The 22,676-nt window shown below is 46.1% G+C and overlaps 1 protein-coding gene across 4 annotated transcripts in view; it reads right to left on the reverse strand.

The window, feature by feature from the left end:
* Positions 1 to 22,676, reverse strand: part of LOC105189613 (glutamate receptor ionotropic, kainate 2) — a 143,155-nt gene that overhangs the window by 24,945 nt on the left and 95,534 nt on the right. For all 4 annotated transcript variants that reach the window (XM_025305343.1, XM_025305344.1, XM_011151838.3 and 1 more), the window contains exons 9-10: positions 3,767 to 3,868; positions 3,566 to 3,667 (exon numbers count right to left, since the gene is read on the reverse strand). In XM_025305343.1, the coding sequence (XP_025161128.1) occupies positions 3,566 to 3,667; positions 3,767 to 3,868 (204 nt within the window). The remainder of the gene's footprint in view (positions 1 to 3,565; positions 3,668 to 3,766; positions 3,869 to 22,676) is intronic.

Consider the following 22,676-nt stretch of genomic DNA (forward strand, 5'->3'; position numbering starts at 1 on the left):
CACACACACACACATACTCACACGGAGAGAATGCATTTAGCACGTATATATTAAACTGTGCGAAAAAGTGATACGCCCGGAAAAAGACAGAAAGGAGGAGAACGCATTAATTCGCTGAAAGTTGAATTCGTTTTCGACATCGCGCAGAACGTTTACCCGATACACCGTTAATTTTATTCTTCACGCTAATATCTCGTTAACTTCGCGACTGGATTCAAGAGACGTTATAACGTTCAGGCTTTATCTCGTGTGTGTTGTTTGACTTCACATTCGTTTGGGAAAAAATTTGTTATGCATACGCGCGTATACATATGCATGAAAAGAGCTTGAGAATTCAAACGTAAGATTTAAATAAGCCGCACGAGCGAGCGGTCGCGGAATGCGAATACGGTGAATTAGGTGCGCGCGGTTGCGCAAGTAAATAATTCCCGGGATGATAATTTCTTACGAGCGAGATCGTAGGAGGAAGGGAGCGAATACTTATCGAGACGTGTAAAGAACACGAGAATCGCGGCGAGACAATATTCGATTTCGTCACGTGGATCGAGGATTAAACACGTCGGGTTAAATTAGTCAGGCGCTCTCCCGTAAAATGAATAGTTGATACGACGTATGCATACGGCAGGAGCACGCTGAGCGTTAAAGTCTGCACATCCAATTTAAGAAGGGCAGGAGATGAGATATAAAATTAATTTAAGGCCATCTTAATGGAGGCTGTAAGGCCACTTTTAACACACCGTTGAATAATGCATGAATCTTGAATAAAGTGGCGAAGCACGTGAAGCGTGAAGCCGTAAGAGCGTGAAAGATTTAACGAGAGGGTAGCCCGGCGAATTTCAACGCCGAACACGCCCGTAGCTGCGAAGCGACACGCATGCATCGATCAGACGGTGCTGAAGACTCGCAGTCATGAAGTTAACTTTCACGTCTACAACGAGCATAGTATTAACGGGTAATAAGTGAGCGTCTAGCTCAAAGGGCGAGGTTCATCAATTCTTCGAGAAGTTCTCCAAACTTCCGATCGTATGATCGATATTCCGCGCATTCTTCTTATCTTTCTTATTTTTTAATTTACCATAAATAACTATCGCATGGGTGTTCGATTGTTGCGAATTTGCGCGAAACTTTGACTGAACACTGCGAACGTTTCGAGAAACTCTCTCTTCATCTCGCCCCGCGATATCGCAAGACTTATCGAGTTTGTGTCGCACCACAAGAAAGAGAGAGAGAGAAAGAGAGAGAGAGAGAGAGAGAGAGAGAGAGAATATTTTATCCACGTTTATTTTTATTCCGTTAAAATATTATTGGCGATCATTAATAATACGCCCGTCGCCTGTCCGCCGTTACTTTTAATCAAGAGAAAAGCCATCCGCCGCGACCAGCTAAAAATATCGGCCGCACATTTATTTTTGAGCCCATACCGAGGACAAGCGATGTTTAATTAAATAGTTATGAATCATGTGTGGTGCAAAGCGCTGTGTAACGCATAACGGCATAACTCATCTGACGTTGATGGCTCTTTGTAACATCGACAGTCGAGTCGATTTGCTGTACCGCGCAGAAATTTTCCGTGTCGACTCACACATTTCAATCGTTTCATGTAACATAAGAGAGAATTTCTGTCGCTTTAAGAAAAAAAAAAAACAAAACACATATTTAAAAGTCCCCCATTGTTCCCGCGCTTCTGTTAAATACCGCAGTCGCGGTAAAATATTCACATCGAGTTCCAGATTCACACGCAGATTAGCGCGCTGTCATCGCGGCGGTTGTCTCGTAAAATCCTTACGAAGACAATTCCAATCGCGCGAACCGGAACACGGCCGAACGGTGTCGCTAGCAGACCTCGCTAATCCCGCGGCATTACGTTAAGCGGCGTAATCGGTCATTAACTCGCCCGCTCACTGATTTACGGTCTTATTACACGCCGATTGACGTTCGCGAGTTCTGCCGGCCGTTCTACCGATGTCGCACACTGCGACGTGCGCGCCGCTTGTGATTTATCTTTGCACGGTGCGGCTCCTCGTCCTACGATATGGTAGATACCGGAGTAATTGATCACAATGAGTTACTAGGAGGATAGTTTCGGCAAACGGCGGGTCAGCATAACGGAAACGTGCCTTGATACACAAACGAAGATGATAATTGGGTCTGAAATGTTGGCTTCGAAACCGGGGGATACGGACACAAGCGACAAGGGGAGGACAGACAGACTCTCTAATCGTGCTCGTTCTTATTTTACCCGCTGAGAAGCGGGCTGTACGGACGTCGCTGCGCGTGCTAATGTCGATATATCGATACCGTCGCCGCGGCTGTACATCCGGCCGTCAAGCTATTACGGGGGAACATCACACTTGCCGTGCTTTGGTCTCGTCATAGACATAGTCCGTGTGCGCGTGTGAGTCTGCGATCTCGAGCGGTGAACCCAAAGTGTACAAAGAGACAAGGAGAGACAGGAACTTTTAGGAGAGCTGTAAAAAAGGCATGAAGAAAATAAAACTCTTCCTCGGCCACTTAACAAGTCCGTCGAGAAGTCCCTAACTCGAGATAGCCAACGATTATATCTAGCGATTACATGAGAGCGGGCGAGAGGAGAGAGGGAGGGATTGTACGTGCTCGGGGAGAGAGAGGAGGGAGGGGGAGGTGAGTCGAGTAGAGAGGTGAGAAATAAAAACAAACCGAATCGTACATGTCGCATGAGCTCTCGGACGATGCCGTTCCACTCGCCGGTTTCCGGGTCTCGTGCACCGTACTTCCTGTCCGGCACCAGCTCCAACCGGTACGAGAAGCCCACCTCCTTCGCCACCGCCGCCAGGAGGTCCACGCAAAAACCGTAAAACCGCGAATTGCCGGTGTAGTTCTTTTCTTGGTGCATCATCACGTACGGCATCTCCTGTCCGTGAACGGGGGCGGGATTCATGCAAGAATAACGAATAACGCTTTGAGACCGCGCGCCGTAACGCGGGTATCCACGACGGGACACCGACCATATTGGCGCCGACCATATCGAGAAACTCGCAACTCAGCCGTCGCGTTCCTCTCGTTCGCCCTCGCTCTAGCAAAATGGGAGGTACCGGACCGTGCCAGAGTTGCGAAACAACGAAAGTCGCCGCGGCAGCTCGCGTTCGCTTTCGCGCGACACTGTCATTTCTCTTTAGCGGCAACTTGATCGTCGACACAACATTCGAGGCGACACACACACACACACACACACACACATACACACATTTGCCCGAGATGCATCTGAATGCTACGCAAACGCTCGGCCGTCGCCCGAGTGTTCTTTTTTCGGCCTCGTGCGCTCTCTCGTCATCCCTCGAGGTAAGATAAGGAATGAGAAAATAATACTTCTCTTCTCGAACGTGAAATATCTTTCTTGTAACTTTTAGACCTCGCCCTCGCACGCGACGAAGCTACTTGTTCCCAGAAGAGAAGATGTCCAATATCTTCCTCACTCATCGAGCCCCGTTGTCGACGAACGATTTTTTAAAATTCGGTTAATATCTCGACTCAATAGCGCGCGAGTGCAATGTTCGCAGTTGACGCGCGGATCTCGACGGCGACTCACCAGTATAGTGATCACGACCAAAGTTACGTTGCCGATGCTGGGCTCGAAGAAGGCTGCGGTGTCTGTGACGTTGACGCCGGCGCCGGGACGCCACTCGCCGACCTAGTTCCACATATAATTTTATATACCTATCTGTTATTCACTGTTATTCGGTCCTGACGTACATACACTTGCTGTTTGGCTCGGTAAGCCGCGACGTACCTTGACGAGCGAGTGTTGCTTCAGCTTCAGCAGATCCAATTTAAATTGAATCCTGCGGCCTTCTTTAAATTCAATGGGCCCAGAGATTCCCTTCATCTCGACCTGCAACAGAAGCCATTTCGCGTTCGTTCGTGAGAGAGCGCTTTGTGGTGCGCGCGTGCGCGAGTCCGCCGGCTGTATTTATTCGTTTGGCCGAGCGAGGGTGATCAGGTGAACTTGAAACTTGAAGGAAGAAGCGAGATCCGCCATGCGCGAGCGTGCACGCATATTTCTTTTTCCGGATAAGATTAACAATCACCGTCGCTCGTAGAACTCCCGTTGTCGGCGAACAAGAAGTTTGCGACTCAGCCCCATTAGCGGTGTGAAACGTTCATTCGCTTGGTACTTTCTGTCAATATGCATATCTTATGTTATTCATTCAATTCAAAAGTTCACCCACTTAATGACACTGAGGGGGGGACACGCTGGAAACAATTGTCAGAGAGACGCTCGTCTCGCCGGAACGCCGCGATGAGATAAAATATATATCCGGGCTTGGATGAAAGACTACCTCGTGTTCCAGCGAGGCTCGTACAGTCGCGAGTTCACTCGCGGGCGCGGGAACGAGATCCTCTGCTGCGCTGTTGCAGCGCACGTAAACTGTCAACTGCATTAAAATGCAATGCAAGACGAATGCGCGCATCGACTTGCGAGGCCAGCGTAAATCTCTCAATTTCGTCGCGCATCGGCGCGTCCTCCGCAGCGCGGAGACAAGAAGCTCGCGCGCTGTGCTCTCGCACGGCGACGGCTAACCGGGCCGTATTATCGGCTCAGAAATTTCCTCGGTCGCCTTAAAAATTTTCGCACTTAGAAAGTCGTTACCGTCCGTCCGCGCGAATCTCGCGAAAGTCGTTAAAGCTCTTCCTCGCGGGTCGCGCTTTGCCGGGTCGCGTACGCCGGCTTTCCTGTCGTTTCCGTTAAAATATCACGGAAATCTACAGAGCCATCGACGTTGAACGATATTAAGATAGAGGAAGAGGGAGGAGAGGAAAAAAGGAAAAGAGCGAGAGGCAGCAGCAGAAAGGGCGAGGGTGAAAAAAGAGGAAGGCGAATGGATATGCGTAGCCCGCCTCCGCGGGATCGTGGAACGCATAAATTTGAGAAACATCTTCAAAGTCGAACATCTTCCATACCGGCGGTTTCGCCTGGGAGAAGAGGAGGGACACAGCGGGGGAGTTTTAAGCCTCCGGTTCCTCTCCGCTTTTCCGCGAGACGAGCAGGAGATAGCAGACGCAAATGCGTAATAACGATTCAACGGTCGTCAAAGAGAGATTTTCGCGAAATAGCAAGGATTACCGCGTGTATTGGTGCGATGGATTGATCGGAAGCTCTCTGGTATATTCATGTGACAAGGACAGATCGTACAATCTGCGTATCAGTATGAAAAGCTGCACTCTGTTCACTCTCCACTATTAATTTTTAATTTCCAAAATACGTTCTTTGTAAAATGCACTTCCGTGCGTCTGCAGTACGGTACAATGAATTCCTGTTTCATAGAATCTCGCTATGAGACGTTACTCTTTTCACAACAATACCATAGCAGTGAATCAATTTTAGTAAACTAATTTTTATATTTTTTATGTTTTTATGTTTTCATGCACCTGTTACTGCTGCGTTTTCGCTCAGTTGAGAGTCGGAGTATTTGTCAGATTATAAAAAGCATTAAAATATAAAGGATTTAGATTTAAAAGCAGCGGAATGGAAAATGACGTATGGATAATATGAACTTACAGCATTTATTAATCTGCTAAAATTTCTATGAATTTATTAAAAGAGAAATTTATTTTGAACTGACGAGAACCGAGAGAGAGAGAGAGAGAGAGAGAGAGAGAGAGAGAGAGAGAGAGAGAGAGAGAGAGAGAGAGAGAGAGAGGAAGAAAAATGTAGTAAACAGCTTGAGAGAAATAATTCTTGACATAGATAGTGGCGAATGTTTGAGATCGACACATTTATCGCATCTGTCTTTGGTAAGTTAAGAGAGACGCCTTAAAGTACCGGCTGACATTTATTAAACTCCATAGAAAATTTAAGAGGCCGAGCTCTGCAAGATGAATCGTTGGAGGACACTCCATTTCTTTCGTTATTCCCTTCTTATCCGCAGTACAAAAGGAAGAGGGGGACCGTGGAGAAGCGTAGCGCGCAGTTAAGTATTTAAGGGCTGAAGTTCCGCACGCGGGAGTTACGACGTGTAACGAAGCACGCGCGCGCCGACGTGCTCGCCCGTATATGGCAGTGCGCCACGTAATAAAACCCAGGGAGATCGCAAATAATACCGAACGTAAAAGAATTTACGGGGCTTATTGCGACGCTCGACCGTAAAAATCATTCTTCGGGATCGTCAACGCGATCGGAACGGCGCGGCGGCTCGCGCTTCTCATGATTTTCAATTCGTCGAGTGAAACGACGGAAGCATAAAGCCGGCGGCGTAAATTCGAGCGTTCGCACGCGAAGAAACCACGATGCGATTACGATTAACACGCGGCTCGGGCGAACACGCCTTGCGCGCGGATGAAAATACGGGAGTTTCGAGGAGCCAGAAGTTTCTCTCGCCGGTGTTTCGCTTTTTGCGAGATTATCCGCAAGAACTCTTCGAGATGCCAGAGAAGGATGCGAAAATAAAGCGATGTGGAGTGAATGCGACCTAAAGTTTGATTACTTCATTTTGCAGCGGCCCCTTCACCGGGAGAGAGAGAGAGAGAGAGAGAGAGAGAGAGAATCTATGATTTCTCATTCTCGATTGTAATACGAAGTTTCCACGTCCGAACTAACACTCCGGGGAACTCGTCTGTGTGTATGCGTAACTGTCTGTGATTCCGTATAAATCCCAAGATTTCGTGCAGTCGGCGGAATTACGGCGAATTGCGTGAAAAATGAAGACTTTGTTATGTGGCGTGCGGGACGTTTCAACGAGGTATAATATAGCGACGATCACGGTAGACGGCGCAACTGTATAATACATATTATTCGGCCGCGCCGAATTTATCCGTCTCCTGTATCCCATCGCATTATAGTCCTATATTTTTCCGCGGCTGCACAACCGCGAGCCGACTTTCCGCCAGATTTTTCGTTACCGCGTAGCCAGCCAGTGTGAAATTAATGTATAAGAGCTACGTTGTACTGAATGAGCAACGTCGCATGTTTTAAATACATCACACCGATGTCCGCGTGAAATATTCATAAAATGTAAATTATGCTATTGCAGGGGAATGAATGGAAATGTAATGTCATGACAGCTCGCAGACCGCGAATATTAACATTACGTCACGCGCGACATGTACATCTAATTTAAGTTAATAATTTAAAATAATAAAATAAATAATACACCGTGCGTGCACGTCCGCTTTTTCGTCGCACTATCCTTCGGGATTGAATTTGGAATCGTCAGTTTTCGAATCGAAATTTCACGCGGCCGTCCGTCGCTGAATCCGATTTATCGCTTATTTGCTTGAGCACTCTTACACGGCTTGGCAGCGAGACTTCTCTCCCCGTGACAAGCGACACTCGGAGAGATCCTATTCTACGTCGGTACAAGATTGGTGTTGGCGGAGAATCGGGAGAAGACGGAAGGAGACGTCGTGAGTTATCTACTTACCGTCTAATTGCGCAAGCATTCGAAACAATTGCGATGGGAATCTCTTTACTTTCCGCGAAGATCACGTGCCTCGGATGAGCACTTAATCCTCGCCGCAATGGAATTCGCGCTACGATATCGGCCGTTTCTGCTGTCGGAACAAACGCTTGGGAAGTGCAGGCAGGACTAAAAGGGAAATTCGCGTGAAATTGAAAAACACGGAGATTACGTGTAAAACGCGCATGATCAAATTAATAAAAATCTGAAGGCGTATCGCGAGAGATTTTCGATTGCATTTTCGAGCCGACGCGGCTCGGATTCACCGCGTTAATTCGTCCCGGCAGCAACAGGATCTCCATATTTCGGCGGGACCTCTCTAGCGGCCAAGCAACAATTGTCAAACTAGTTAGTTTTTAAACATAAGCAAGTGATCAACTTTTTACAAATATTGAGCTGTCGCCCATTCGCATAATTATCGCGTTTTAGCGATTAATGCACGCACAAAATTTCTCTCACCGAGAAATCTCATTTATCTCCTTCCTCGCGACAAGGACGATCGAAATGGACGACGAATTTTCGCGATATCTCCGGCCGCTATCTTCGTTTCAGCAGCTGCGCCGGGGCTCTAATTAGAGCGGAAACGGAAGTTACCGCTCGGATTGTCGGACGTGACTTAACTCCAAAATCGCGTCCCTCGCTACGCAGCCATCGCGATCGCCGCGGCGTTACGTCCGCCGACGAGGCTCGCCGGAGGATAATTGTAAATTGTTATTATCAGGACACTTCTTTTGTCTGCGGACAAATCCCCTTTCATATACGGACGCGTGAACGCGACGGCTTCTATCATTATTAAGAGGCCCCGCGCCAAGTTGCGAAGTTGCGCCCGAACGATGCGAGGCATATTACGTGCCTGTATTACGCGAAACTACGAATTGAAACGAGGTGAGATATTCATATCTCAGCAATGGCTAAACCGATCGAGGTTTTTTCAGTGCCAATCGATTCGGTCTTAAAAAATAGGAAGAAAAGTGTCCTTGTGTTTTCGGTGTACGTTGACTCTAAATGTAGATATTTTAAAATAAAGTCCAAATCACGGAAAATTTCGCTTCAGTAAGAAAGTAAGAAACGCTAGACTGCAGAGGAGAGAGGATTTGTGCATCTCACTTTTCCGATACTAGAAACGTTACATGCTGAAGAAGCAGCAAGTGCGAGTGAGCAAGCGATAGAGAGTAAGAGAGAGAAGAATATTGCTAGAATACAGGAGTAGAAATGTGCGAGAAAGAGAGCGAGAGAGCGAGAGAGAGAGAGAGAGAGAGAGAGAGAGAGAGAGAGAGAGAGAGAGAGAGAGAGAGAGAGAGAGAGAGAGAGAGAGCGAGCGAGAGAGCGAGAGAGAGAGAGAGAGAGAGAGAGAGAAGCCAAGACTTTTTGCATTAAACATTTTTTATTGCATTGTTATAATAACTAATTTATTATAATAACAAATAAAATGACCATAAAACTCAGTGTTCTAGTAAATAATGAAGACACTGTTTTTGAAATACCGGACTGTGTATCATTGGGAGTTTTCGATACATTTATCTTCAGATTGCAAATCGCTCTCATTTGCAGAGTTGATGTTGAGTAGAGTTTATCAGTTGATGCTATTGTTTTGTTATATCATTTTTTTGTAGAACAGTTTTGTAGAGTTTTATTTATAGTATTCAATAGAAGAATTTATTGTTAGAGATATAAGTTTTACTTGTACAAACTTATTACTTGTATAACAAAAATAATAAATTACATTGCCCAAAGATACACGCTCAGGTGCGGTACGATGCACAGTACTAAAAACGTAAACATTGCCGTTTATATCATTTCTTTGGTAAAGTAGTGTTGTAGAGTTTTATTATAGTTATAAATTTTACTTGTAAAATTTTACGTTACATATATAACTTGAAAAAAAAATAATTTGAAATTTCTAAAAATAACACAATACGTGTACTTGGTTAAAAAGGTAAATATACAACGTTACGGGCTCTCTGAGACCCGCGTCCTGGCGGGACAAGGTCGCGCGACTTTGAAAACATGTTCATAAGTACGCAATTGCCGCGACCGCTTCCATTATTGTTTACGCCGCGGCGGCGGACGGATCGGCGGATCGCCGTGCGTAATAATTTCCGAATTTTCACGCTCGATCACAGTGTACGCGCGCGTGTAACGTGTAATATTCGTGCGTGTGTGTGTGTGCGTGACGATCCGGAGCATCTTGAGCAATAGCAGTATTTCATGGTCTTTAAAGGTAAACTTTTATTGGTTAACTTGGTTAAGTTGAAGAAGATAATTTGTAGTCTCGAGTTTTCGTACTCTTGATGCGGGGCGCATTTGTCGCTGTAATATTAATGAGGAAACTCCGTTTTTGTTACAGATCTGCTGAAGTTTGCAGCCACGCGATAGCTGCGGTTATCGGGACGTAGTTTCGACGGACGCCGATGCCGCACCGGAGGATCCGGTTCGGGCCGAGCAGAGTTGGCTTGAAGGTGAGGTTCACCGATTGTTTGTACATTTCTTTGTGATTTATTACGAACGAAAACCGAGCGATTGAAATAAAATCCGTTGAATTACAATGGCAAAGGGTCAATTTTGTTTGTATCTGCGCGCGCGCGCTTCCGCGAATTGAACTCAACCTAATCTAACATTTAACCTAACGGTTTAACTAACGAAACTATATTTTTTGTTACAGATCCGCAGCAGAACGCGGCTGACTCTGGCTACTGTGTATCGGTGAGTCAGAGAAGAAAAGACATTTTTATGGTGATGGGTGTCTCGAGAAAATCAATGCGATTTAATTGTACTTTTTTCACACATTACTCGAAATAATCAGGAGATCGTGTCTTTCAATGACCGTATTACACAACAGAATCTTTGAGATATAATATACCGTATTACACAACAGAATCTTTGAGATATAATATATATTTCTCTCTTTTATATTTACTCTGAATCATTAGAAGATACAGATATGAATGCTTTAGTTTGTTATTATATTGAAACCAAGATATGGAATTATTTGCTGCGATTCAATCAATATAACTCCTGCTTCGAGTAGCGTGTAATGTTAAAATTTGATCAGAATTGCGCCATCGCACGTGAAATTCTCCATTATTTATCTTATTTGGCTTGATAAATTTTATGTTTGTCGAGTTTATCAATTTTCTACAGTTTTCACGCGTGTCAGAAGCGATAATATTTCATTTGAAATTACCGATAAATTCGGTATGCGCGTTTATTTATATCACAACTTAGTCCTTACGAAACAAGACGTGCGTTTCTTTCGAATTACCGTTCGCGAAACAAAAGATTTTCGTTCTTTCTCTCTTGTCTAAACGTCGTAATTTTCATTCGCGATTGATTCTGCGCGAATCGCGTCTCACGTATACATTCTCGGAACGTCGCAATTTATCATGTTCACTTCTTTTTGGGATAAAAATCTCATCTCTTGAACGCGACCATCTACGCGCTTCTTTGTCTCGCCATTTCTTTCCTTTAAATCCCATCGAAATTAATAATAATAATAATAACGATGTCCTTTTCGCGAGTCCTGCGTCGTGCCGCGTATATATGGGACACGCGGCCGGAATATGAGAAGCCGTCTTAAAAGCGACTTAAAAGGAGCCTCGCGTGCGAGAACACTTTTGTTTCACACACGTGGAGCACGAGTGATGACACAACTGGCAAACATGTGACACCTTATCGCGTGACAGAAGCGTAATTCGGCGATTCGGGCGAAATGAAGGTTCTCGTAATGGAAAAAACTTGCCTCGAAATTTCATGTTTTAGCGACCGATCGGTGCTTCGAGTTTAACGCGCCGTGTCCCGATAAGTCGTTCGAGACGACTGCTTGCCTCGATTTCTTTCCTTTTGCTCGACAACGATATAACACACGCGGGCAATTTACCGGTGTTAATCAATCCACGAGTACGACAATGCAATTAATTATCGTGTGCGTCGCGTATATACCGAATCCATGCGGAAAATCACCGATGTACATCTGTACGTTTTTTCATCTCCTTTTTATGGTACGGCGTATCTCGCTCGCTGACCGATCGCGCAGACTCGCACGAATGACCAGCGTCGGGAAAGAGGGGGAGAGCGCGCGCGAGAGAAAGAGAAAGAGAGAGACAAATCCATTAGTGAATTATTTTGAGCAGAACTTTATTGTCCCGCAACCAAGTTACTCTCGAGCCGGAGCGAGCTGCGCGTTGCATTTCCGAAGCAATCAATAACAGAGGTTACCCTACATATGCATGTTCCCGAAGTAGACACACTGCATTCGATACTATACTTAACTTCATTCAAGATTTACGTGTCTCGCTGTTCGCGATAAATCAACGGAGGGCTCGAGAGACGCGAAGCGCTTTCGCTAAAAATTATATAAACGCGAACTCTGAGCCCGCAAACTCGATCGTGTGGATTCGAGTCGCTCGACAGCGAGTCATCTTTCCACTTTTCCCCAGCGAGTGAAAAAACTGTCTGGATCAGCGAATGTTACTAAACACCCAGTATATGCGATCCGATGCTCTTTCTCCCTCGTGTCGCGCTGGCGCCGACAGGTTGAGCTTTCTCGCTGGTGTCGTAAAAAAGTCACGACCCTGCAGAAAGATCGTTTATTTTTCTTCCGTACGCCGTACGTGAGCACGTGATGAGATTTTTTTCTCCTGGCCGGAGGTCGAAGATGAAACATCGTGTACGGGAGATAATACAAGGTGTGCGCGAGCAAAACGGTACGTTGCGGCTCGGCATGATTTACACCGACCACGGGGAAGATTAGTTTGCACGGCTTGATTGTAGGGCGATTTTGATTATTTAGCTCTATGAACGTTACGCGCATCTCGCTTTATTGCGAATACCGAGAATTTGCCGATATTACACGTCCTCTCGCTTGAAAGAGATTTTGTCGGGACGTTCATTATTCACACACAACGCATCCCTCGGCTCCATTTATAAGCCTTTCTGTAAAAATTTATATCCTGCAAGAGAATGGCTGCGGGATACATTAAAAAACACACAACAATGCGTGCTTTAAAAAGAAATGCAACATGTCGCAGGAGTTTACATGTTTTGCAATGTTTCATTATAAATCACGCCGCTCACGTTTCCGTTGCTCGTACATTCTGAAGAAAATGTTCACCTTTAAGAAAGAAACTGGCGTTACACGGAGATACACGGAAAGTAGCGGGTAAGTACATACGTAGCGAGAGAAACTGGAGTCTCTCACCAGGAGAGTCACCGTATCGCTGAATTTAAGCACTTGTGCCTCAATTGCGTACATGCAGAGATAGTGTCCCTTCCATAAAACTTTATTCTGTATACGAAGCGCATATTTGCAGTCGCAAAAAGCGCGTGCTACATGAAAGGGCACGCAAATACTCATGATAGACGCATGCAACCTCGCGAGGTTCAAAATATTAAAAAAAGAAAACAGAAAAAGACAATATTTAAAATAATGTTCAATGGAACATTATTTTAGGTACATTTCGCACTCTCTCGGAAAATGTTAAATATTATTATTCTAAATATAATTCTAAATATTATTATTTAGAAAAAAATCATTGAGAAGAGAGATTTTTGTGTGCTATTATTGAACAAATATTATTTATTTTCATTCGATGTTTTATTTCATCGACCACAAAGGATTACGTCGTAACTTTGTTATTAAATCGTGATGTTTAATTTTACAACGTTTATTATTAATAAAAACGAATAAAAACCCATTTGAATGATCGTAACTTTTTCGTGAATGAAACATACAATTTTAAATAACCTATAAATGTTTCTTTAGTGACGTACGTGTAAAATATTTATATAACGATACATAATTTATCACACAATTCGCTTTAAACATTATTTACGAATCGAACACGTTCTCTAGTACGTTTGGAAAATATTTTTTAATAATTATATTTTGTTGTATGATATAATATTCATGGTTCATTCGATACATACGCCGTTTCTCGTACACTCTCTCTCCCCGCCTCTCTCTTTGCTTGCATTTCGATATATCCTCTTAGTATACCGAACACTTACGCTTCACGGAAAATTTGCGATTTATTGAATAATTTTCATTGCCGTTAAATCGGAAGCGATCGGATAACGAAACGGAATTTCGATAACGCGAATTTACGTTGCTTCGCGCGACATCGCAATAATGTCGAATTGTGTATCGCGCTGAAAATAATTACTACAATGAGAATTCCCCTCAACACTTCGGACTTCCCTTTGGATTTCCCAGATTCAAATCATTCAAATAGCCCGAGAGCTCGCGAGAGTTGCGAGAACGCGAGTTGATCTTGTAAGGATTACTTTCAATCCCCTTGAGCGATTTAAGATTCCCAGCAGATCCATTTGAAAATTAAATAAGATCGATGGGACGACAGACACGATGGAATCACTTCGCTGCTGCAGACGGAATCAATCGAGCTTGACTGTATAAAATTGAACGAGTCCTCGCGGAAACGAACAAAAATGGGAGAGCCGATCGTTTTATCTCTGTAAGTGAATCCTTTGTCACGCGGCTGAAAAGCCAAAATTCCATTCGCGCGCGGCGCAAACCATGACTGAGCAGATTCAATAATAAATAAAGCGGCTTTTTCTTCCCGGTCTCGCTGCAGCGTGAAATTTGTAATAATAATGATTCGGAGTATATACCGCGAGAAAATATAGTTGCGCGATAAAGCTGAAAGTGCTGAAGCACGGTGCAAGTTACATGTTATCGAGATTGAACAATTTTTAATCGTAAAACAATAAAATCGCGCATGTCAGTATTTGATGGCACATATAAATATTGATTCCGTGTCCGTTCCCGATACACCATAAATTCTAGTTTCACATAATGGTTTTGGCGAGCGTGCCGCGTTGTATTTTAGGCTTTAGTTGAATGTGCAATTTTGTTTATAGCTCCCCCACCCCCCCTCTCCGCCTCCCCTCTTGCTCCAATAACTATTCCGCGTGTGCACGTAGCTATACACACACATCTTCGTAACGTAAAAACACGAATATTATATGTTCGCTATTAGCATCGATTCAATCGAAGCTCCGCAATTTCCGTTTTCCCTCAATAAACGAGTCCTCGATTAAACGGACTGTGGGCAAAATGGATTTATTTCTAACAGTTGATCGCGAATTATCGACATGATGCTGTTGCTTTTATTCTCTTATCCTTCTTACATCACCATCGGCCATCGCATCACATTGAATTATTGTGTTATTTAGTATTGCGTTTTTTAACATCGAGAGAGGTCCGATGTTGTGTTCGAAACGATCAAAGTTCATTCTATTCTGACTTTTTCTTGTTCAGTAACGATACATATTTACAACCGTTTTATTATGCATCTTGACGTAGCACTTGCCTCTTATAGATTTGTTTGTAACATTTTGATTGACACCTTAAAGAGCCCCAAATTATTTTTTCAATAAATGTAGTTTAATGCCTTTGTGGCGTTTCGCAAATCTCTGTGACTTCGGGAATCTTGAAAGAAACACAGAGTTTCCTCGCGTTATACGTCGTTCGTCACTGGGCGAGATATCGATCGAGTTTGGACAATCTCCAAGAAGAACGAACTAATAGGAACGTCCTTCGCGGTAGATATCAGTTTGTTCCAAGACGAGTAAAACATGGAACTCGAAATGGAATCAGGGATAGCAAAGTACGGCCGTAAATTAATGAACGTTCCTTGTCCCAGTTAAGGCCTCGACCAACTTGGACCAAGTCGTGAAACAACGAAGGACAACTCGCGGTGTTCCTGACGGGAACGACCGTTGCTTTCCTGCGCCGTATAAACGACCCTTAAAAAGTACCACAGCCGCGGCTGGATTAAGCGGTAAACCGCCCGCACGTGAGCACCTAATTACCGCGGCGGTAATTTTAACGCGCGCTCTTATAAAGGAAAAGGCGAGTTCGCCATATCCGACGTTACTATCCTCAAACGCGCCGCAGGAAGCTAATATGACGGGTGGCGAGCGTCATTTGAAAGCCGCATCGCCGAGAAGTCACAAAATTATCGACGCGTATGCACGGTCGTTCGCATAAAGTTTGCGACACGTTCTTTCTCTCACGAGTTCATAAACGCGCCAACGTTTGACGAGCTTATAAAGCTCGGTGCATTGAGAGCACTCGAGCTTGCGCGTCGCGAGGTTGCGTTTGAGAACTGTTACATTTTCAACCCTTCGTTAATCGCAATATTTTATCACTCGCGAATGGTCGCAATGTATCTCACAGATACATTAATTTCCCTGCCATTTTCCCCGTTATTTTACTCCGCTTCTTGAAACAATTTCTCTTTCATTAACATTTGGCTAACAGACCAGGCAATGACATACATAAAAAATAGTAGAGAACAAACCAATAAATGTTAGGACGGACAGGAAACATCGGGGAAACGTACAGTAACGGCGGCACCTCGTAGCCCGACCGTGTAACTACGAATATCGGACATTGCGAGTAACAAAGAGTTAAAATACGAGGTGTACAGCAGACGCAACCCGTGAAAGTAAGCGTAAATGTCATTAATATTCGTAAATTCGCTGGGAAAAGTGTCGTAGACCTTGCGCAAATTTCACTGTGCATGCGCACGCTCCGTCATATTTACACAGTTTAAATCAAGACCCGGTGGTGGAGGTTGGTCCATTCGGTCAACCGGAGTAAGAGCCGGAATTTCCAGCTACTTCGCTACAAAACGGTCGATTCGGTGACTCGACGACGGCGCGGTTCTACCTCGGCGGTAGATTTTGATACGAGCGATTTCGAATTCAACAGGTTGTAAGGTATCTGCACGTGTATGTATGTATGTATGCATGCATACACATACACACGCGGAGTATGCATCATTATAGTTTAGACGTCACGCGATATTAGGCAGCGCGCGCGCGGTCAGCATCGCGCGGTTTACTGCTTATCTAACGAGCACGATGGAATAGTTACCGAGAGCGACGCAATGCTTAGCCGCTGTGTCGGCGCGCACAGAGTTGCGGTGAATGCATAATTACATCATTTGACAAAAATGGACGCTCCTCGACCTTGGCCGGAGCGCGAGGCTTCCGTCGTGCATGTTTTCGCTTCTCGCGCGACGCGTGACGTGTCGACGTCCCGTCGACGATGCTGAACGTCACTGTGTATAAAGCAGAAAGACGCGGCTTATCTGCGAACGCTTAATTAGGGCAAACTCGACGAGGGAGTCGTTCTCCTCGGTGGCGACGCGTAATCTCGTCTCCGCGCTTTCGCTGTCCTCGTGTACTCGCGATTAATCAAGCGCTTTCTCCGCCGCCGCGGCTGTTCCTCCGTCGCGGCGACATCTCGTTGTGTTTTCCGTACGGATAAAAACGCCGGGGCTCGTTTGCACGTGCTTTACGGCGCAATCAGTTTTCGCATTCGCCGCGCTCGGCTGCAGCGAGGGCACTTTAATTACGTCGCTAATTACGCCGTGAACGACAATGTTTGTACGTTGGTCACGATGTTAGCGGGACTGTGTGCTATTGGCGAACGTCAATCTCGCGCCTGTGATCCCCAGATGAGAGATTACCGCAATGCCATCTGCATTGACGGTATAATTAAGACTAGACAGGATGTCGTCGACTGGTAGAACGTCGATATCGAAATGTCACACACGAGCGCTCGGCCAATACGATTATGTCGCGAATGTAATCGTAAGTGGATAATAATTGTGTGTGAAAAACAAGAAGCTCTGCGTTCGTACACGGGAAATTTCCGGATGGAAATTTTCGCAAATTTTGTTGCGCATCATATCATACATCGAGGGTATGCCGCGGTGTGCCGCAGGATTCAATCACCTGGACCTGAAAAGTATGCGGTCGCATCTTCCGCGCGTTCGCCCTCGCGAGACTTTAATCACCGGTCGGCGAAAGCCAGACCGGTGGTTACGCCATGACATTCCGCACTCTGGCGGCGCCAGTATTCCGCACGAGCTTAGCCACGGCAATTATTTCTCGTTCGGTTCAATTAAGCCACTCTCGGCTGGGAGCATAATATCGTCGGCTAGGATTTAGCGGAATGCTGATATGTCCTATTAGGGAGCGGAAACTAACTCGGTTATACCGCGCGGCAATTCTGAGCTTCGCCGTGGGACATTTCTCGTGCCGAGGTAGGTGTCCATCGGTAGAAACGGATCCTGCGGAACAACGCTCGTGGGAACGCTTGTGCAAACCAAGAATGTTTACGTCGAGCAAAAGAAACTCTCTTCCCCGCGTCCCGCGACTCCCGCGATTCCACATGCCACACACACACACACACACACACACACACACACACACACACACACACCTCGTGGCATTCTTTCCGCGTGATGCCTGCCGATTAAATCGGCAGATAATCAAATTAGAAAACAGATGCAACATAACATGAACGTTAGTTAGCGGGTAATGAAGAGAAACGGAACTCTGTAGGAATGTTACGCCCGAGTACTATTATGTACTCTTCGCGGAGATAAACGAGAGAGAGAGAGAGAGAGAGAGAGAGAGAGAGAGAGAGAGAGAGAGAGTCTTTGGAGAGGAGGTGCAAGGGGTGGATTTCCGCTTATATGTTTGTACTACTCACCCGCGAAATCTATAATACATAGTGTCGAAAATGTATGTCTTATTCGTGAAACTTCTTTTGTTGATAATTTTTTTTTAATAAATAGTGCGCGACGGGTGGAACCTTTCAATGTTACTCAGGGCGGTTTTTTCTAAGAATGTCCGGATTAATTAAATCTCCAGCGGAAAGATGAGTTCGCTAAAGTGAAGAATTATAATTTTCCAACTTATTTCGCTGGTGACTGTTTATTAAGTAATAAACGATGGCTAAAATTTTCCGAAGGTTACGACAGTGACCTCGACAACATGTGTCAAGGCCAAAGTCATTGTAGCTGGGCTCACTAATTTAAATAATTACCGATTACAAACGGTGGGAATTTTAATTTAGCAGTCGCGACGGCGCGACTCTGTAAATCCTCCCGCGAAATTTACAATCCAGATCTGGCGACGCGTCCTCTCGGCGAGCACCTGCCGATACATCATAGATGCTCTTCAGGATAACGCGTCGTCCCGCAGGTTCCGTGGGCGTTCCGCATCAGCTAGTTTCAGCTGTCGGCCGCGCCGTAAAGCAAGCGGCAGGAGAGCCGCCGAATCGAAAAATCTATTAAAAGATACCTCGCAACGCGAAGGGGACAGTTTATTGTGTGCCGTTGCGGCTTCGCGCGCTGCATCCGGCGAAATCTGATACCTGGCAGGATTTTGTTGACGGTGGCGGCTCGGTGCATGCGCGAGCGTTCTAGAATTGAATATCGACTATTGTACACGCGCTAGCTATTGTCAATGGGGAACAACTGATCGCGCGCACGCGGGCGAGCGGCGGGGAAACTTGGTTATCTTGGCGCGGCTCCAAATGCTGTTCAACTAAATGCCGGCGGCGGGCCTGTCATTAGCATTGCAAAGCGCGCGCGAGATCATAAATAGCGCGACGGCCGAATAAACAGCGTCCTTCCTTTGCTTTGCCGATGTCGAGGGAAGGATCGATGTGCCGGATCGATCAATCGTCAACAGACGTGTGCGTCGACGCGAGTCCGAAGAATCGCCGAGAAAATCGTCACAGGTGCGTCGCATGAAAACACTCCCTCTCGCCCCTTTCACTTCCAAGCGTCGACTCGCGACTCGCGAGTGGGAGAGCACGCGGCGAAATCGCGCGAGCTTTCGCGATAACGTCAATCTCGCTCGCGACATTCTCGCCGAGTGAGAATGTGAGAAAGTTTTCCCCCTTCCCTCCCTCCCTCCCTCCCGCCCTCTTCCTGCCTATTCGCATGTCGTGAAACGTTTGGCCGGAAAATTCGCGCGGAATCGTCAGCGCCCGTTATGCGCGCGCGTGCGCGCGCGTCGTCGGTTTCGCGCTCTCGCTCTCGCGGAATTAGTATCTGAGAATGGCGTTCCGTCCGATAGGATCTCGCTGTATGACGATTATGACGATTATGACGGTTAAGCGCGATGTCCGCGCGTCGCCGGACTATGTCTCGCTGTCGCGGCACACAAAGGCGCGAGCGGCGCCGCAGCCGGCGCGTTACATCGTGTAATCTTCTCAGACCACTCGACGAGCGCTTTTATGAGCGATATTAATCGTGTTATACCGCGCCTGTTACGCGCGAGCAAGTAGAACGAGAGTAATTTGGCCCGGCGTATCTGCGCCGCCTCCCCCCCCCCCTCCACCGCTGCAAATCCGGGCGCGTTACGACGCGTCCGAGCGCTATCTAAATCCCGGGGGATCCTCGAGAGCCGTCGCAGCCGGATTAAGGCAATGGCGCGAAGAATGGATATTCTAATCACTTAAGGAAAATCTCTGTCTCTATGCGGAAGTAATTGAGCTGTCAGCATGGATCCGTGTCCCGTGGGACGTTGACACTTTGGTGTGCCAGGCGCCATTAATCTATGACCCTTCCTGTCGCGCGACATTTTCCGAAAGACCGATGGCGCGATGTTAATAACGAAATCGCGCAGCCATCGTCGGGGAATTTTAATATCTCCGCTCCTCCCAGACTCTACTTTGCCGTAAACCTCAAGGATCCGTGCGAGAGAGAGAGAGAGAGAGAGAGAGAGAGGAGAGAGAGAGAGAGAGAGAGAGAGAGAGAATCTCGATCAAATACATATCTACGGTGATGCGAAAAAAATATCGGCGAAGAGTCCCCTTGTTCTCTATTAATAATCGCGAATTCGACGCGCCGAGTTATTCGATTGTGAGAGATATGAGATGGTCTATCGAAATTCGCATATCGGCCATCGAGGGGATCGGCAAGAACGAGGGAGGCAGGAGGGAGGGAGGAAGTGAGATACCGGGGATGAGTATCATGGAGAGAGGAGAGGAAAAAAGCAGCAGCCGGAGGGCACATGGATGCTGGTAGATAACGGGCGAACATAACGGAGGGCAATTTCAGTAAGCGGTCGTCCAAAACACTGTACAGGCTTCGGGGATGCCTTGGCGAAGAGGAATGGAGATTGGTATGATGTGGAATACACGAGACAGAGCGACACGTCCGTAATTTTAACATACGCCAAGCCGATAGTACCCACGAATGTCCTGTGCCGCTATATGGCGTCGCGCTCGTACGTCGAATTTTATTTTCATTAAAACCACGGATGCTGCCTGGTTAAACAAGCGCGAGCGCTCGCGCTCGCGACGCTCTCGGGATATCAAATGATGCGGGGAAGCGGCACGAAGCGCCGAAATGAACACGGTTCGCTGGCTATCGAAAATTTCACCATCGCGTTTCCTGGCGATTTAAGAACGACCGTCGTTACACGTCGGGGATCGCGCGCGAGCGGAGATTTTTAGCGATTCCGGCGAATCGGTCGATCGGTCGCGCTTTGTCGGTCGCCCGAACAAGAACGGATAACGCGAGTGCGCCGGCGGAGATTCGGCAAAAATATAGCCGCGCTTCGGATGAAACTGGAATGGCGGAGAGGACGGGCGATTTGTACGGCCGTCGGGTTCATTACTCGCGCGAGTGCACTTCGAGGTTGTTGGCAGCTGTACGCATGGAATCCGCACGCGTTCAAACGTACTGTTCCGCTAGTCCGTATCGTCGAGAAAGGAAGAACGTTTTGTAAAAGCAGGATGTCCAGCAATTCGTGATTAATGGGAGACACGTGTTTGTCGGCAAAGCTGTACCCAGTGCGAGTAAATGGTCCGTGTGAGAACAAAGAAATATATTTATGGATTATATGGAAATGTTTTGGAAGTGTCATTTATAATTCCCACGTGTAGCACGGATAACAGCGAGTAATTGACATATAGCGAGGTATGAACGCGAAAGTAGATTTCTCAAGGTGTGTAAAAGAACAAACGCTACAAAGAGAGAGAGAGAGAGAGAGAGGGCGGATATTTTTCGAATGGACTGTGTTGCGGACGCAATCGCAACGTTCGGCTTGCAGTAGTAGTAACCAGGCGAGATCGTAGTGGTGGTGGTGGTGGTGGTGGTGGTGTTGGAGATGCGGGCCGGGATACATGCATGAAGAAAGGTAATAAAAGGCCGACCGGTGTGCAATTGTTACGCCTGCCGGACCGGCTGCCTCCATGAACGAATTTTCTGTCTAGTGGATCGTAAAGGCGTGAATGTACGTGCATGGAGAATTTCGTTTCCATAGATCGTATGCTGCTTTAATTAGTCGCAGGGAGACAACGGCGTGATAGACAACTGGCTTCGGCCACTAATAAAATTTTCGCGTTGGAGCCGAAATTACATCACGCACTTTACGCAGGAAAAGAAATTTCTCGTCATGGGAAGCGCGGAAAAAATTTCATATAAAACTCGCAACATACACACACACACACACACACATGCGACACGCGCAAACTCGCAATCAACTTCCCATACTCGATATTTACGCTAGCGATTTATCCAGGTCGCGGTCTCGAAATAACCACGCCGCAATTTTTTTTCTAAACTCCCATCGGCCGATTAAGCGGCACGAAAAATTCCATCATTCCACATTTTACGCGTTGTTTTATAATTATTTATACGAGCTCAGAGATTAGTTGTGTAGCGTATATATCATTGGCGAGTTCGCCGGTACAAACAAGAGGCTGGCCTCTCGCTAGCGGCGCGCGAGATGCAACGTGAAATTTATGCTAATTTACCGAGCAGTGGTTCCGATCCCATTTTCGTCGCATGCCAGCGCGAATGTTTATTTACATTAGAAGGCTCGACGTAAATAGCCGCCCGTATGATACTTTTACTGCGAACGTATCGCACGGTTATGTTCCTGGCAGTTTCCTCTATCGACCTCGCGGCGTATTAACAGAGCGAAGATAAAGCACCGTCACGACCGTAATTTGCGCTCGCGATTTTCAGCGCAATTTGTATTTCCGATGCAAATCTGGGATCGCAATTTATTTACAAAGTCAAATGCGATCTTTTAATTTTATGCATATAATATTGCGACAAAACTACTTTATAACTGTGTTGTTTGCAGTAAAACAATAATCACTTCAGGAGTAAAATGCAGCGATATTGCACAATATATCGGTTTACACAAAATCGACGTATACAACACATCATAAAATTAGGACATAAATGAGTGTACATATTACAGCACAACTTTGTCATTTCATGATAAAAGATATAAAATGTTCGTTCGTTTTCTCTTCGACTCCCCCTATCTCTTCCAGTTTTATTATCATTAAATCCCACACTGAAAGTATGTTCTTCGTTGAATATTTTTTCTCGGCATTGAAACTTTTTCTGAATCTTTATTTTCAAAATCTCACACGTGACTCCAATAGTCGGC

The sequence above is a fragment of the Harpegnathos saltator genome, unplaced genomic scaffold, assembly GCF_003227715.2.
Source record: "Harpegnathos saltator strain DR-91 unplaced genomic scaffold, Hsal_v8.6 scaffold694, whole genome shotgun sequence".
In the NCBI taxonomy this organism is placed as follows: Eukaryota; Metazoa; Arthropoda; class Insecta; order Hymenoptera; family Formicidae; genus Harpegnathos; species Harpegnathos saltator.